This window comes from Magnolia sinica, chromosome 1 (assembly GCF_029962835.1).
Source record: "Magnolia sinica isolate HGM2019 chromosome 1, MsV1, whole genome shotgun sequence".
Taxonomy (NCBI): Eukaryota; Viridiplantae; Streptophyta; class Magnoliopsida; order Magnoliales; family Magnoliaceae; genus Magnolia; species Magnolia sinica.
In genome coordinates this window covers 1,729,273-1,746,725 of record NC_080573.1, presented here as the reverse complement: position 1 = coordinate 1,746,725, position 17,453 = coordinate 1,729,273, and the positions used below count along the sequence as shown (strand labels likewise).

The window sequence follows — 17,453 nt, the reverse complement described above, 5'->3', positions numbered from 1 at the left end:
GACGACCTACAGGTGAAATTTTCTGTCCAAACACCACCTTTAAGTGGGTTGCCTGTAAACCCTTAACAACTAATAAAACTTCCAGGCATCCAAATGACCCCTAAATGCACCGGAAAATTGAGAAATCATATGATCCTTGGTCTAAGAATGTAGTGTCCTCAGATAGATGGCTAAGAAAGAACTAGAGTGACAATCTAAATTCAACAGAAAATGCCAAATTTGGGTTGGTGGGTCTTCCCAATCTTGCTATATTTAGGGCATGGTCCATCCACTGTGCGTCCCATCATAGCAACGGTCTCAAAGACTGAACCATTGGCCGCACTTGTACAAATTCAAGGCTTATACAGTAAGTATCCCTGGGCCAATGATCAATGAAAAAACCCATGCTGTCTGATGGCTTCTCCATCTGGAGACTTAGACATACTTGCCAATAAGCACGGGCTTCCAACTATAGACATTTCCACAGTCATTAAGCATGAGTTGTGTTTCTTCACCTCCACCAAAAGGAAACAATACGGAAAGGATAGAAGAAAATGGAGGAATGCAAAGGAGTCTAACCTGAGAAGCCCACTGACAGAGAGAAGAAACCCACTGACAGGCTTCCAACTATAGACATTTCCACAGTCATTAAGCATGAGTTGTGTTTCTTCACCTGCACCAAAAGGAAACAATATAGAAAGGATAGAAGAAAATGGAGAAAATGGAGGAATGTAAAGGAGTCTAACCTGAGAAGCCCTCTGACAGAGAGAAGAAGCCAGACAAGAGAGCACAGAAGCAACTAAAACAGGAATGATTCCATGAAAGAGAACTTGATCTGGGTTAGTGCCACTAGAATCCCTGCCAGAACCTTCTCCAAAGCTTAGAAGTATGGCAGCAATTATTAGTAAGAATAGGGCCCCCATTTGTTTAACTGATTGCTTCTGCCTGCAGATTGCACCCAGAAAAAATATAGTAAAGTGACTGTCAGAGAACTTGGTAATTCCCTGAAATTACTTGCAAGCGCATAGCCATTAAAAAGGCCTAGCATCAGCCTAGCCAGCAGAAATGCTCAACTCAGAAAATATAAGAAAAGCTTTCTACTGCCTTTGGAACCAATAGGAAATGATTGAAAAGTTAGACATAAGACAGTAATTTACTATCTGGAATGGGCCTAGGAAAATAACCAGTGATTAATAACCGTTGCATTCAAAGAGTAAAATGGAGAGAAAAAATCAATCTACAATACATCTGGTAGTATAAACTATAAAGTGAGTCAGGAGTCAACAAAAAACATTGAAACTTATAAAATACTCTTACATGTATCAAGACCAACGGACCAAGTCTTTGGTTCTTATACGGTTTCCCCTCAAGCTAGAAGTGAGGTTCTCAAAACTCGGTTTTAGTGTGCAATTCAACAACGAATGAAACCAACGAAGCAGACAGTGACTCATCCCAAAGCATACATGTTTATGGTCAAAAGTCCAAAAAGAAAGAAAGAAAGAAAGAAAAAACTGATGGCTAGGATTATTCGGTGGGGCTTGTGGGGCTTCCCCTCCATCGCTTCTCTGCAACACAAGATCCACATGCAAATAGGCACATGTACTAAAATTAAAAAATAAAATAAAATAAAATCCATGAACAAAGACCCAAATGCATATAAAAGAAACACAATTCTTTATCATGTTTCCATTTCCATCTATAATGAAAGTGAGATCTCATGCATTACCTTGTAGAAATCGACAGCAATGAAGTTGGGCCATCGTTTTCCTGCTGCTTCATGACATGTACCAGTCATGCTAGTAAGTGGAGCTGAGTTGTCCTTACAAACTATCGCTAAATTAGGATTGTCAGGGAAATAGTTCTCTAAAACAAGGGATCTTGTTGTTGTGTTCATGGGAGATGATTCCGCATGATTAGGATAAGAACTCGCCTTCATCTTACTCTCACCATCTGCAGTTTCAGCCCAATCACCAAAACCAATAAAAAGAGAATCAGCAATAGCTTCACATGTTTATACTCCTATGCATCAGAAATTCAAATTGGACAATGCTTCCTATTGTGATGTATTTTATATTAATTTCATTTTATCTCCAAAAGCAAATTGATTCAAGGAGAAAAAACAGAAATTTTATATTTTTACTGAATTTCATTAACAGTGCAGACCTCCTCATGAGGCCGCATTCGCCAACCTGCAGAAAGCATTAGAGCATGCATCAAGCGGTCGACACTAATAAATAGCCAGGCTCGAAAATCACGCCAGTTCACTCGTCAGGTGGAACACATTAAAAAAAAAAACAATGAACATTTTAAAAGAATTACCAGGAGTCCACATTCAACTATAGCACGTGGCCTGCCCAATGAGTGTACAAGCCTGATTCTCAGGCACATCATCTACCCGGCAGGGCCCATGTTATGCACGGCTTTAACATCAGGGATGGATGCATGTGGGCTTAGCAAAGCATGTACTAAATTTCTACAGAAAAAAATCATCCGTCTATCTATGATAGTTCCACCGCAAGATCTGCATGGGATATACATTTATGAAAGGAGAGAAAACAGGGCTTACATTGGTTTTCTACAATGTATCTCCACTCATAGGCAATGCCTTCAGAAGCCTCCTTGGCCGATTTTGGGGTGAATACCAACAAACGCTGGTTCTTACTAAACATATCATCGATGATGGGCCAATCCTGCCCATTTTTAGGCATCCCCAATACCAGAAACCAAAATTTCCTAAGGCCGGCGGCATTGAATACCTTAGTTATGTAAACCGAGAGAAGCTGAAAGCTTTTGTGTATTTGAGACAACCCAAAGGGGTTGAATATATAGAGATTACAGTATCTATACAAGGAAAGAAATAAAATCAGAATCATCTACCTATGGAAAACCAACTATATAAGGTATGCTAGCAATACAAGGTATATTTCAGTCTGTCTAACATCCCCCCTCAAACTAATGCGGGTCATCGACAAGTAATAGTTTGCCAACGAGAAATGAGTGACGTGCAGAAGTTAGGGACTTGGTGAAAATGTCTGCAATCTGATCATGGGATGCAACATGTGGTAGAGAAATGAGCCCAGACTGAAATTTCTCACGGATAAAGTGACAGTCAATTTCAATATGTTTCGTCCGTTCATGAAAAACCGGGTTAGAGGCAATCTGAATGGCACTGAGATTATCAACATGGAGTGGAGTAGGATTCTGCACAGGAATGCCCAAGTCGGAAAGAAGTCCACGTAACCAAACAAGCTCACTACACGCAGCAGACATCGCTCGATACTCAGCTTCTGTGCTTAATTTGGAAATAGTGGCCTGCTTCTCACACTTCCAAGAGATGAGAGAAGTGCCGAGAAAAACATAGTAGCCAGTGGTAGATCTTCGTGTGAGAGCGCAACCAGCCCAATCAGCATCCGAATAAGCACGAAGGTCCAGAGTCGCCGTGGAGGAGAAGAACAGTGATCGATCTAGAGTTCCACGTAGGTACCGTATGATGCGTAACACCGCAGTCATATGAAGAGTCCGAGGAGTAGATACAAACTGACTGACGACTTGGACAGCATAGGCAATATCAGGGTGAGTCATAGTTAAGTAAACCAGACTCCCAACCAAACGACGGTATAAGTCGGGCTGTGCAAGTAAATCACCATCGTCGCGGCCATAATGAATGTTAAGTTCTAAGAGAGTCTGAACTGTTTTCTGATCTGTCAATGATGCCAAAGCGAGAAGATCCTTGGCATATTTACGCTGGCTGACCAGGATCCCACGTTTAGAACGTGAAATTTCAAGCCCAAGAAAGTATGTGAGATGGCCGAGGTCTTTCATCTTGAAGGAGGATTGCAGAACTTCCTTTAAAGCCGAGATGCCAGCAGTATCACTACCAGTCAGTAGGAGGTCGTCAACATAGACCAGAACAATGACAATTCCATGAGCAGTGATGCGCAAAAATAAGGATGGGTCATGACCACTTTGAGTAAAGCCAGCACCCGTAACAACATCGTGAAAGCATTGGAACCATGCCCGAGGTGCCTGTTTGAGGCCGTACAGGGCTTTCTTTAGGCGACATACCTTATTGTCAGGGATTAAGGAGCCAGGAGGAGGTTTCAAATACACGGTTTCTTGAAGATCTCCATGAAGAAAGGCATTTTTCACATCCATCTGAGCGAGTGGCCATGAGCGAACAGAAGATATAGCCAGAAGGGTACGAACAGTTTTCATCTTGGCGACGGGAGCGAAAGTCTCATCATAATCAATTCCATATTCCTGTTTGTATCCCTGAGTGACAAGTCGAGCCTTGTATCGATCCAATGATCCATCAGACTTGAGTTTTACCGAATAAATCCATTTGCTACCAATTAGCTGTTGGTCAGCAGGTCGAGTGACAATGTCCCACGTATGATTATCTTCCAATGCTGCAAGTTCTTCTGCCATAGCCTTCTTCCAACAATCATGAGTGGCTGCCTGAGAGTATGAAGTAGGAATAGAAACGGTATCCAGAGTAGCATTCATGGCAGACATAGAGCATATTAACCGATCAGGCGCTCGATGTTCACGAGCGGAACGTCGAATCGAGGTAAGTTCGGGATCAGCAACGGGTACAGTAGGTTCAGGTTGAGTAATAGGTGGTGGATCTGTACGTGGTCGACGTGAGTAAACCTGCAACGGACGAGGGAGAGTACTTGAGGCAAACGGAATTTCTGGAAAGGCAGTTAGACCAGGAGAGCTTGGAGTGTGCGGAGGAGGAAGAGATGAATGAAAAACAATGTGCTCAAGAAAAACAACATGTCGTAAAACCCGAACACGACGAGAAACCGGATCATAACATCGAAAACCCTTCTGAGTTTCCCCAAATCCCAAGTACATACATTTGACTGATTTTGGAGATAGTTTGTTACGTTCACGTGAAGCCAAGTGAACATAACAGATACAACCAAAAACACGAAATGTGGAATATGCAGGAGGTAAGCCAGTGAGAACAGAGTAAGGAGATTTACTGTTCAGAACTTTGGTTGGCATCTGGTTAATCAAGTAGACGGAATGTAACATTACTTCAGCCCAGAAAGAACGAGGAACACTCATAGCTGTCATCAGGGTGTTGGCAGTTTCAACAATATGACGATTTTTTCTTTCAGCCACCCCGTTCTGTTATGGAGTATCAGAACAGGTGGTTTGATGAATAATTCTATGCCCTTGAAGAAATGTACGAAAATCAGTTGAGAGATATTCCCCCCCTAAGTCAGAGCGGAGAGTTTGAACTAAAACCCGAAATTGGGTCTCGACCATAGAGTGAAATAACTTGAATTTTTCAAAAACCTGTGACTTCGATTGCAGAAAGTAAATCCAAGTGTAACGTGTGAAATCATCAATGAATATAACATAGTATCGTAACCCGGAGAGAGACATAATTGGTGAAGGACCCCAGACATCCGTATGCACAAGTTCAAACATAGAAGATGATTTTGTAGTACTTAGAGAAAATGGAACACACTTACTTTTTGAAAGACAACAGGAAGAACAAGAATAATCCAAATCATTTTTATTAAGAGAAATATTCCCTAACATGCCAGACGAAATTAACTGAAGTAACCGATCGGAATGTGGATGACCCAGGCGAAAGTGCCATAGTTTCCACAATTTATTTACCGAAGAAATATCTGATGAAGAAGGAGAAAAGAAACAACGAGCCAGAGTGACAGATGGATCAAAATCCAGCACGTACAGATGACCATGCCGCCTACCCCTCCCAAGTACCTTCCCCGTCGCCAGATCTTGCACAAAACAACAGTTGGGAAGAAATATGACTAAGCAGTTATTTGATGTGAGTTGACCAACTGAAATTAAATTGGAGGAGAGGTTAGGGATGTGAAACACATCACGAAGGGTGAACTAGCGATGAGCAGAGGGAGAGAAAGTCAATGATCCAACAGACTGAATAGGTAGTCTAGTGCCATCTGCAGTAGAAATAGCCTGATTGCCGGTGTAGGGACGAATGTCACGAAGATGGGATACAGCACCGGTCATATGATTGGAAGCACCCGAATCGAAGAACCATGTAGAAGATGGGAATATACCTAACATATTGGCCGCAGAAAGGGCCTGAACGATTTGCTGGAGCATCGCAGGAGTCAACGGAGATGAAAGACCTTCAGCAGAAACAGTATATGTAGAATCAGTAACAGTCGGCTCGGAAGAAATAGTGGCAGCAGTAGCAGAAAGAGCACGACCACGGCCACGACCACGACCACCACGTCCACGGACGGAAGAAGATGCATATGCACGTGTACGGTAGTCTTGAATACCATGACCAGTTCGTCGACAATAAGCGCACCATTCTTTGCATTGAGCGACAACATAACCCACCTTATTGCAGCCACGACAGGTTAAAAGAGAGGAGCTACGTGTTGGTGTAGTGGTGGACACAGCAAGCACCATATCAGATGATCCCGGAGTCGAGGAAGGAAGTGATAGAACTTTCAGTCGTTGTTCCTCAGCCAATAGATCATTAATAACCGAATTCAATGAAGGAGTAGGGCTACGGTTCAAGAGAGCAGCTCGACAATGCTCGAATTCCAGACGCAGTTTCATAAGAAATTGGCGAACTTACGCACTCTCGCGCATAGTTTGAAAAATCCTAAAGTCATTAGGAAATATTGGATCCATCAAGGCCATCTCAGTCCAAATTGTGACAATTTTAGAATAAAATGATTGAATACTGTCATCACCCTGAGTAAGATTAACGAGATCCTGTTCCAGACGATATGACCGGGCCGCATTACTTTGCTGATAAATTGTCTGAAGATGGTCCCACATTGCCTTAGCCATGCGATGAGGTGTGAGGCCAACAGCAATGGACCGATTGACCGAATCGAGAATCCAGGTAATAATCCGTCCATTGTTCATTTCCCAATCAGCCAATTTATCGGCATTCGTGGAAGTGGGAATAGTAACAGATCCATCAATTAGTCCTCACAAACCACGACCCTTCAGGAAGTTCTGAAAATGGATGGCCCATAGTGAATAGTTGGTACCATCAAAACTACACCTTGGGGCCTCTGTACGTGATGAGTTCTTGTCCATTGATCGGAATTAATATAAAGCACGCAAAGAGCTGCAGCAGAAGAATGTTTTAGGTGTACCGTACAGCAGGAGATATCTAACGGGTAGCAGTATCTGGATCTTGGCGGAATAGGAACAGCAACAGGACCTGTGGATCTGAAAAATGTAGATCCGGCGACCCAGCAGCAACAGCAACAGATCTGGATGGGAGCAACAACAACAGATTGTCAACAGATCTGGATGGGAGCAACAGCAACAGATTGTCAACAGATCTGAATGGGAGCAACAGATCAGGATGAGGTTACTGGAACTCAAAGAGAACGAGCAATAGAGGTGACCAGGCGACGCTGGATGAGCAGAGGGGCGACGCTGGACGAGCAGAGGGGCCAATGGACGAGAAGAGGTGGTCGGACGGGTGGTCGGACGACGCAGGGGTGGTCGGATCTTCAACAGGGGATGGTTGAACGCGCAGGGGTGGTCGGATCTTCAACAGGGGACGGTCGGACGACGCAGGGGTGGTCGGATCTTCAACAGAGGGCGGTCGGACGACGCAGGGGTGGTCGAATCTTCAACAGGGGACGCGGGATGAGCAGCAGATGGCGCTGGACGAGCAGAGGGATGATCGGACGACGCAGGGGTGGCCGAACGATGCGGGGGTGGCCGGACGACGCAGGGGTGGTCGGATCTGACAGGTGGTGCCGGATTTGGATCAGTGAGGCTCTGATACCATGTAAACCGAGAGGAGCTGAAAGCTTTTGTGTATTTGAGACAACCCAAAGGGGTTGAATATATAGAGATTACAGTATCTATACAAGGAAAGAAATAAAATCAGAATCATCTACCGATGGAAACCCAACTATATAAGGTATGCTAGCTATACAAGGTATATTTCAGTCTGTCTAACAAGTTAGGCCTTGAGGTGATGTGACATAATCTTCTATGAAGATCGTAATGATCTCCAAAGGGTCGGCATCAAGGAACAGTTGAATTTCTTTTAGCACATTAATAGCAGGTTGTTGTTAATCAGATAGGTTAATCAGAATTCAATCATTTCATTAGATTTATATAAAAAGGAATCAGCTGCGACTTACGAACGCTGTCAAATTGTAGCATTGGCCTCCAAAGGAGTGGCACAACCAAATGTCATTGTTGAAGTCATACATGTCAAGCATCAACCCTCTAACATCATTCTGCAATGATTCAGAGTAGAAATAGCAGGAACTAAAAAAATAACAATATCTTCTTCTTCTTTTTGGTTCCCTTTTTTCTTTTTACAAAAATAATTCTATATTTGTTAAGATGGACATCTTATTCATGAACATTATACAGTAGCGAGCATGTAAATCATATCTTCTATCTAAGAAGACCCACCTACACATACATACAGATCCCATCTTCAAGATACAAGTGTTTATATGTTGCGTGTATGTGATTTTCTGTTAGTAGAGATTGCTTACAGGTTTATTATGGACTCCTAGCTGACCCCAGGTGATGACTTCCAAGAGCTCTTCTAAGGTTCCATACGAAAGCATCGGAATGGTGGGACATATCTGCCTTCCTTTGATGCATGTTGGCCACTAGTTTCACCCTCTCCTTCTGTTTCTCCTGTAATCTGCCATTAAAGAACGTCTTTCAGCAGCATAAGAAAATGAGAATAGATGAAAGAAGCAAGAGAAGAAGGCATATCTACTTACTTCTTTGCACTTGAGAGTCTTCGGTATGATCCTACAAAGAAAAGCCATCAAAGAAAAGGTCGAAAAACATTCATTTATCCAATGCAAAACAAAACCCATATAAAAAATCATTCCTTTCTTTTATGATTGTGTTAGTTTTTCTCACCCTAAAACATGTCCGCCTCCTTTATGAAACGAGTGAGAAAAACTCTGTTTCAACATTAAGAAAAGAGTGACAAACTCAGCTCCTTTCTTTCAACCAACATTTATGAAAAATTTTGTTTTCTTCATCAAGGAAACAATGATATAAGGTTGATGAAAAGAGTAACAAAACCTCGAGGAGAAAATAAAGTGATGATGGAATGATTAATGACCCAGTCGCGATTACAGGATTCAAATGTCTAAAAAGCAAGACATGCACACATGCCAATATGTTAGCATTAATATTATAAAAACCTATGTATCAAAAAAATATATTATAAAAACCTAGAAAAAAAAAAAAACAAAAACTAACAAGCTTTTTATTCTCTTCACAATTTGTTGAGAGAAACCAAGAAGACAAATAGTTTGATCCGGATCCAAAAGAAATAGTACCATGCCTGATCAAATGGCACCTAATCATCACATCAAGGATTAAAATAGTTTGTGTGATGACTTCCAATGTGTCCACATGTGCAAACATGGGTAGAAGCCCGATTGTCAAAATTAATTCTAGAGCATTTAAGCAACCATGAAAGTTAAAGATAAATTAGTACAGGGTGCATAGGATGAGATTTAGCTTACCAGAATGATTAGCTTTTGCCCCCAACGATGGAATTCAATTCTCCAAAAGGTTCCCTACAAGGACAGTTCGAGTCTAAATACAATGAGCATGACGAAAGGAAAAACAAATCTCAGCATGATAAATGGTGCTAATTCAAGGTAATTACGAACCATGAACCAAAAGATGATTTTTTAGAAATTGAAACGGGAACTGAAAAAATGACAAAATGACAAAATGACAACGAAAGCAAGAAAAGAATTCACATTTAGATACAAATGGCAAAACAGAATACCTTTGATAAAAACAATATTGTAATGAAATCCCAATTTCCTAGTATTCATGTTGAGAAAGTAGCCCTCAAATTACAGAATGATTCTTTTCAAATCCAACTTGAAAGTAATGCAATTGCAATTTGGAGCATGGTTCCTCAATATGAATGCTAAGGAAGGTAATTACAATTAGGCTGTTTTTGCTTCATTAGTGTGAATGGACTACTGAATATTTTTCTTGTCTATTTTTAGTGATTTTCAGCTCCATTGCTAAGCATTGGAGGAAAGTCGATGTGAGTGTCGTCGTTTGCGGCCCGCCAAGCCTTCAATCAAGTGTTGCAGCAAAGTGCAGATCATGAAACGCCCCACCCAAGGACACAATATTGTCCGCTTTGCCCAGAGGGCTCACGGCTTTGTTCTCAGGGTTGCCCCTAAAACGCGCTATATCCTTAAGGTGCGAACCCCACATATAACCACCACAACTTCCTACGACTCTTCCGATGTGGGACAAGTTCAACCCCCACTGTGTACACAATAGGTTGCCAGCACATTAGCCTGCCAACCACTGGTAGCTCGCCCAGGCCTTTAGGCCCCTCCCACATTAGCGTCCACCCACATGCGCCCGCCCACATGTGCAATAGTGACGGGGCATAACAATATTCCCCACCAAGGGCAGAGCCGTCCTCGGCTCTGATACCATATGAAACACCCCACCCAAGGACACAATATTGTCCGCTTTGCCCAGAGGGCTCACGACTTTGTTTTCAGGGTTGCCCCCAAAACACGTTGTATCCTTAAGGTGCGAACCCCACATATAACCACCACAACTTCCTACGACTCTTCCAATGTGGGACAAGTTCAACCCCCACTGCGTACACAGTAGCCTGCCAACCACTGGTAGCTCACCAAGGCCCTTAGGCCCCGCCCACATCAGCGTCCGCCCACATACGCCCGCCCACATGTGCAACAGTGACGGGGCATCACAATAGGAAACTTTAGTGATTTTATTTCCAGATAACTATCTATAGCACCTGTCATGTGCAATGGGTACAAAACCAGCCTATCATGTTGTGTGTGACATCTACTCGGTCTGCATCTCATGTGAATGGATGGTCCTAATCATAGGTGAAGATGCATTCATCGTGAGGCCAGTGTGACAAAGGGCTTGGACCACCAGCATGTGTTTCAACTTTCTATTAGACACCTATGCTGCATACATGACCTCATAATTACCCTGAGCAGATAATCACAGCCATCTGATTAAGAGCCTTTGAAATGGACGATAAGACCATTTTGCACTACCGTCCCTTTTGCTACAAATGAATGGTCATGGAGTGTCATACCACATCCAAACTGAGAGTTGGACCTACTTCATTTTTGGGATCATGCACTAAAATGATCTAGAAAAATGGATGGACAGAGTGAATAAAACTCTTACACAATAGTGTGTAGTGTGTTCCACAAAGCTTTTCCAGCACCACCAAATAACTATGTTGGTGTGTGCTACAACAGCCAACCATGTGTATGTGAAATCCTATTCTATCAGTAGATGTGCCTTGAATTGAATATTCTTACGGTTATAGCTATATTGTCAAGCGCACAAGATACTGTTGTAGTCCATCATTTCTATTATCTTGCTTCACCATGGAATGCCACATGATGATTTTATTGTAGGACATTTTCTGTAAGTGCCGGCTCTTCATTTTTCCCCCCATTTTCAAAATGGCTCCTACCTTTTATCTTTAGAAAAAAGCAAAGCTCAAAGAAAAAGAAAAGAAAAAAAAGAAAAAAACGAGGGGCTTCTTTATCTGTTCATGACCCCACATTTTTAGACCTTGTTTTCAGTTCAAGCAAAAGATTTTTCTGAAAAAAAAAAAGAGAGAAAAGAATCATCCCAAAAGCAGAAAGAACTGCATCATCATAATCATAAAGATACAACTATCTGCATAATATGATCAAAATATACTTCATGTTAGACCTTGGAAAGGTTCCGACAGTGGGCAAACTGTCCCTCTCATGGGACAAAATGTCAACTGATGATTGAAAAAAATCAAACTGATAGGACAATCCTAGCTGCCTAACATTTTCCACTGAATGTGATCCAATGCCATTTTATTTAACTGCCCGTTTTAAGGCCATTAATCTGATGAATAGGAATAACCAACCTGTATTTATACAACTGGCCACTGCATGCAACTAGAACCCACATATACAAATCACTTCTGTATTTTATATCTCATGTAAACGTTTTGAAATGAACAGACCAATACCTTTCTTAAGCATTGAATGTGGGGTCCATCTATCTCAGACAAAGTATCAAGATCTGAGCATTCCACTTTCTTTCTTTTTTCTTTTTTTTTTTGGAAAAAAGGGCTTTCCCCTGTATCTTTGTTAATTAGCAAAAAGAGATATACAAAGACCAGACATTCAGGAGGGCTCCACAATTACATCGGACCTCACCTATCATATAGCCAAGATGGGCAGCAGGAAAAGGAAGAAAGGAAAAGAGAGAGAGAGAGAGAGAGAGAGAGAGAGAGAGAGAGAGAGAATTGGATAGACAAAATGAGCGCTTCTCGAGGATGAGAAGAGGGAGACAGGGAATCATGTACGATGAGAGGTTGAACCTAGCTGTGAAGCACTCCAAGCTCCCAACCCACTCCCTGAGATCGAATCTCTCAACCCACTCCCTGCCTTGCGCTGGAGCTCCTGATAAAGCCCATACCAGTGCAATCTAGCACAAGGGAGCCTCTAATGTGTCTCGGGAGATCGGCTCTGGGGCGATAAAGGGAGTCAGCCTGTTTATCGCTACCTAACTTTGCTAGAGCATCCGCGACAGAGTTACCTTCACGGAGGGTTTGGGAAAAAAGCAGGTTAAGCAGCCGAATCATGCAACTGAGAATTCCACTTGAACCTGTATGCAACATGAAAATTAAAGCATTTGAGCAAGTATTCAAAAAAAGCTAAGGTAAGCTAACAACATTTGAGCAATGCAAAGAACTCCAGCTGCAGCACCATTCCACATCTAAAATCCTTTAAAATCCATGTATCAGAAAATTGATTTCTTCTCGTATAAGTGAAGATCTGATGTAGTGAGAAAAATTGAAAAATCATATAGTAGACTAAGGAAATAAAATTTCAAACAAAATTCACGATGAATCATTAAATACAAAGAAGCAGAAAATTCAGAATTTCAATCAAACTAGCAGGTCAGGACAGATGCAACCTATTACTATGAAATCTAAAAATTTTGAGTAAGAAATGATAACAGAACAGAACCTTTCTGTAAATCTTCACAATGAGCATATGTTTTTATAATTTTTAGTTGGAATTATAATCTAATGGTACATATCATGTGCCATGCACTCATGTTGCCTTGTGCACACTCTTTCTCTATTTTCAAGCAACCGCTAATTTTCTTCTTGAAAGTGCTTTAAATTTGTCTGAATTGGAAATCTTTCCATCTCTTCTGTTCTGGTTGTTTTATTCCCTTAGCTTCCATTTCTAATGAGTTTTCTCACTGCCTTTACTGAAAGATATGATTGTGGGATGATTCTCATATATTATATGATTATTTTTATTTTTATTTTTTGTGCTCTTGACTCTCTTCTCAATATCTTCCTAAGAATCTTATTATTATTCAGCAAAATCCAGAAAATCTGGCTGTAATGCTGTGTGCATTATAATGACTGACTTTTTTTAATCAGGCAAATTCTAGCGATGTGAAGGAATTCAGAATGAAGCTTGAGGAGCGGAGACACATGTTCAAGCAAGACAATGTAAGAGCACATGATGAAAACATAGCCCACGTACAGCTAAAAGTAACTGGGTGATTGGAGTGACAGATAGATTGATTTTAAAAGTTTAAATTAACCTATGAGAGGCAAGCATAATCTATCATGTGGCTGAAAATGAAGAGAACGCAGATCAGAAAGACATTACGCTTGAGAGTGAGTTTCAGGTGTAAGTTGCATACAAGTGAAATCACTTCTTTTGCTCAGGATTTCAAATGCACTAAAAAAGTTGTGACTTACAGCTTCTAACTCGCTTATAGGTGAAATTTTCTGTCCAAACACCAGTTTTAAGTGGGGTTGCCTGTAAACCTTGACAACTAAGTAGATTTTTCCGCGTAATGTTACACCTGAAAACAAAACCAAGTATAAAAACCGTCACGCCCCAAACTCGAAAATCGGGCTCACAATGTAGACATTTAACCATCATTACCCATCAATGTGGACATCTGACCAACATTGCTCCCTAGAAGTGGTCATTTAACAACCAAACTAGATATTGGTATTAGAATTTCTATTAAATAGCGTTAGTAAATTCTTCCACGACATGTTACTCCAGAAAACAAAAACAAGTATAAAAACTATCACACCCCAAACTTGGAAACCGAGCTCACAATGTGGACATTTAACCATCATTACCCATCAATGTGGACATCTAACCAACATTGCTCCCTTGGAGTGACCATTTAAAAACCAAACTAGATGTTAGTATTACAATTTTTATTAAATATACTTAGTAGATTTTTCCACTCCATGTTACTCCTGTAAACAAAAGCAAGTATAAAAACTAAGCTAATTAGATCTTAGTAGTAGAATTTAAATGTCTCGTGTCTCTCAATCCCCACAAAATATGTAAACAAGTAGTGGTCGGATTAAAAACTAGATGTTTCAATAATAATCAAATTAGATTTAATATCAGAATTTCTATTAAATAGCGTTAGTAGATGCTTCCACAACATGTTATTCCTGAAAACAAAAGCCTCAAACTCAAAAACCGAGATCACAATGTTGACATTTAACCATCATTGCCAATCAATGTAGACATCTAACCAACATTACTTCCTAGGAGTGGCCATTTAACAACCAAATTAGAAGTTAGTATTATAATTTCCATTAAATATATTCAGTAGATTTTTCCGCGTAATGTTACTCCTGAAAACAAAACCAAGTATAAAAACCGTCACGCCCCAAACTCAAAAATCGGGCTCACAATGTAGACATTTAACCATCATTACCCATCAATGTGGACATCTAACCAACATTGCTCCCTAGAAGTGGTCATTTAACAACCAAACTAGATATTGGTATTAGAATTTCTATTAAATAGCGTTAGTAAATTCTTCCACGACATGTTACTCCAGAAAACAAAAACAAGTATAAAAACTATCACACCCCAAACTTGGAAACCGGGCTCACAATGTGGACATTTAACCATCATTGCCCATCAATGTGGACATCTAACCAACATTGCTCCCTGGGAGTGACCATTTAAAAACCAAACTAGATGTTAGTATTACAATTTTTATTAAATATATTTAGTAGATTTTTCCACTCCATGTTACTCCTGAAAACAAAAGCAAGTATAAAAACTAAGCTAATTAGATATTAGTAGTAGAATTTAAATGTCTCGTGTCTCTCAATCCCCACAAAATATGCAAACAAGTAGTGGTCGGATTAAAAACTAGATGTTTCAATAATAATCAAATTAGATGTTAATATTAGAATTTCTATTAAATAGCGTTAGTAGATGCTTCCACAACATGTTATTCCTGAAAACAAAAGCCTCAAACTCAGAAACCGAGATCACAATGTGGACATTTAACCATCATTGCCAATCAATGTAGACATCTAACCAACATTACTCCCTAGGAGTGGCCATTTAACAACCAAATTAGATGTTAGTATTACAATTTCCATTAAATATATTTAGTAGATTTTTCCGCGTAATGTTACTCCTGAAAACAAAACCAAGTATAAAAACCGTCACGCCCCAAACTCGAAAATCGGGCTCACAATGTAGACATTTAACCATCATTACCCATCAATGTGGACATCTAACCAGCATTGCTCCCTAGAAGTGGTCATTTAACAACCAAACTAGATATTGGTATTAGAATTTCTATTAAATAGCGTTAGTAAATTCTTCCACGACATGTTACTCCAGAAAACAAAAACAAGTATAAAAACTATCACACCCCAAACTTGGAAACCGGGCTCACAATGTGGACATTTAACCATCATTGCCCATCAATGTGGACATCTAACCAACATTGCTCCCTGGGAGTGACCATTTAAAAACCAAACTAGATGTTAGTATTACAATTTTTATTAAATATATTTAGTAGATTTTTCCACTCCATGTTACTCATGAAAACAAAAGCAAGTATAAAAACTAAGCGAATTACATATTAGTAGTAGAATTTAAATGTCTCGGGTCTCTCAATCCCCACAAAATATGCAAACAAGTAGTGGTCGGATTAAAAACTAGATGTTTCAATAATAATCAAATTAGATGTTAATATCAGAATTTCTATTAAATAGCGTTAGTAGATGCTTCCACAACATGTTATTCCTGAAAACAAAAGCCTCAAACTCAGAAACCGAGATCACAATGTGGACATTTAACCATCATTGCCAATCAATGTAGACATCTAACCAACATTACTCCCTAGGAGTGGCCATTTAACAACCAAATTAGATGTTAGTATTACAATTTCCATTAAATATATTTAGTAGAGTTTTCCGCGTAATGTTACTCCTGAAAACAAAACCAAGTATAAAAACCGTCACGCCCCAAACTCGAAAATCGGGCTCACAATGTAGACATTTAACCATCATTACCCATCAATGTGGACATCTAACCAACATTGCTCCCTAGAAGTGGTCATTTAACAACCAAACTAGATATTGGTATTAGAATTTCTATTAAATAGCGTTAGTAAATTCTTCCACGACATGTTACTCCAGAAAACAAAAACAAGTATAAAAACTATCACACCCCAAACTTGGAAACCCGGCTCACAATGTAGACATTTAACCATCATTGCCCATCAATGTGGACATCTAACCAACATTGCTCCCTGGGAGTGACCATTTAAAAACCAAACTAGATGTTAGTATTACAATTTTTATTAAATATATTTAGTAGATTTTTCCACTCCATGTTACTCCTGAAAACAAAAGCAAGTATAAAAACTAAGCTAATTAGATATTAGTAGTAGAATTTAAATGTCTCGTGTCTCTCAATCCCCACAAAATATGCAAACAAGTAGTGGTCGGATTAAAAACTAGATGTTTCAATAATAATCAAATTAGATGTTAATATCAGAATTTCTATTAAATAGCGTTAGTAGATGCTTCCACAACATGTTATTCCTGAAAACAAAAGCCTCAAACTCAGAAACCGAGATCACAATGTGGACATTTAACCATCATTGCCAATCAATGTAGACATCTAACCAACATTACTCCCTAGGAGTGGCCATTTAACAACCAAATTAGATGTTAGTATTACAATTTCTATTAAATATATTTAGTAGAGTTTTCCGCGTAATGTTACACCTAAAAACAAAACCAAGTATAAAAACCGTCACGCCCCAAACTCGAAAATCGGGCTCACAATGTAGACATTTAACCATCATTACCCATCAATATGGACATCTAACCAACATTGCTTCTTAGAAGTGGTCATTTAACAACCAAACTAGATATCGGTATTAGAATTTCTATTAAATAGCGTTAGTAAATTCTTCCACGACATGTTACTCCAGAAAACAAAAACAAGTATAAAAACTATCACACCCCAAACTTGGAAACCGGGCTCACAATGTGGACATTTAACCATCATTGCCCATCAATGTGGACATCTAACCAACATTGCTCCCTGGGAGTGACCATTTAAAAACCAAACTAGATGTTAGTATTACAA

The 17,453-nt window shown here is 40.0% G+C and overlaps 2 protein-coding genes and 1 pseudogene across 2 annotated transcripts; all 3 read right to left on the bottom strand.

The window, feature by feature from the left end:
• The window catches only part of LOC131234838 (PI-PLC X domain-containing protein At5g67130-like), a 50,841-nt pseudogene that overhangs the window by 7,499 nt on the left and 25,889 nt on the right, over positions 1–17,453 (bottom strand).
• On the bottom strand, positions 369–902 carry LOC131251388 (UDP-N-acetylglucosamine transporter ROCK1-like). Its single transcript, XM_058252087.1, has 3 exons — positions 726–902; positions 559–652; positions 369–448 (listed from the first exon to the last, which is right to left on the bottom strand). Exons 1-3 carry the CDS (start codon positions 900–902, stop codon positions 369–371), a joined length of 351 nt encoding a protein of 116 aa, XP_058108070.1.
• Positions 372–12,752, bottom strand: LOC131250867 (uncharacterized). The gene is made up of 10 exons (XM_058251284.1): positions 12,713–12,752; positions 12,460–12,648; positions 8,727–8,757; positions 8,529–8,644; positions 8,124–8,299; positions 7,943–8,048; positions 2,546–2,743; positions 1,706–1,929; positions 559–1,544; positions 372–494 (listed from the first exon to the last, which is right to left on the bottom strand). Exons 1-9 carry the CDS (start codon positions 12,750–12,752, stop codon positions 1,302–1,304), a joined length of 1,323 nt encoding a protein of 440 aa, XP_058107267.1. The 3' UTR covers positions 372–494; positions 559–1,301.

Excerpts from the sequence above, each read along its gene's own strand:
- LOC131251388 (XM_058252087.1), bottom strand. The coding sequence starts at position 902 with ATGGGGGCCCTATTCTTACTAATAATTGCTGCCATACTTCTAAGCTTT. Across the intron at positions 653-725 it reads TCTGTCAGAGGGCTTCTCAG|GTGAAGAAACACAACTCATG; the intron begins GTTAGACTCCTT and ends CTTTTGGTGCAG. Across the intron at positions 449-558 it reads TCTGTCAGTGGGCTTCTCAG|TTGGAAGCCCGTGCTTATTG; the intron begins GTTAGACTCCTT and ends AAATGTCTATAG.
- LOC131250867 (XM_058251284.1), bottom strand. The coding sequence starts at position 12,752 with ATGGTGCTGCAGCTGGAGTTCTTTGCATTGCTCAAATGTT. Across the intron at positions 8,645-8,726 it reads AGACTCTCAAGTGCAAAGAA|ATTACAGGAGAAACAGAAGG; the intron begins GTAAGTAGATAT and ends CTTTAATGGCAG. Across the intron at positions 2,744-7,942 it reads TGTCACATCACCTCAAGGCC|TAACTAAGGTATTCAATGCC; the intron begins TAACTTGTTAGA and ends TCTCGGTTTACA.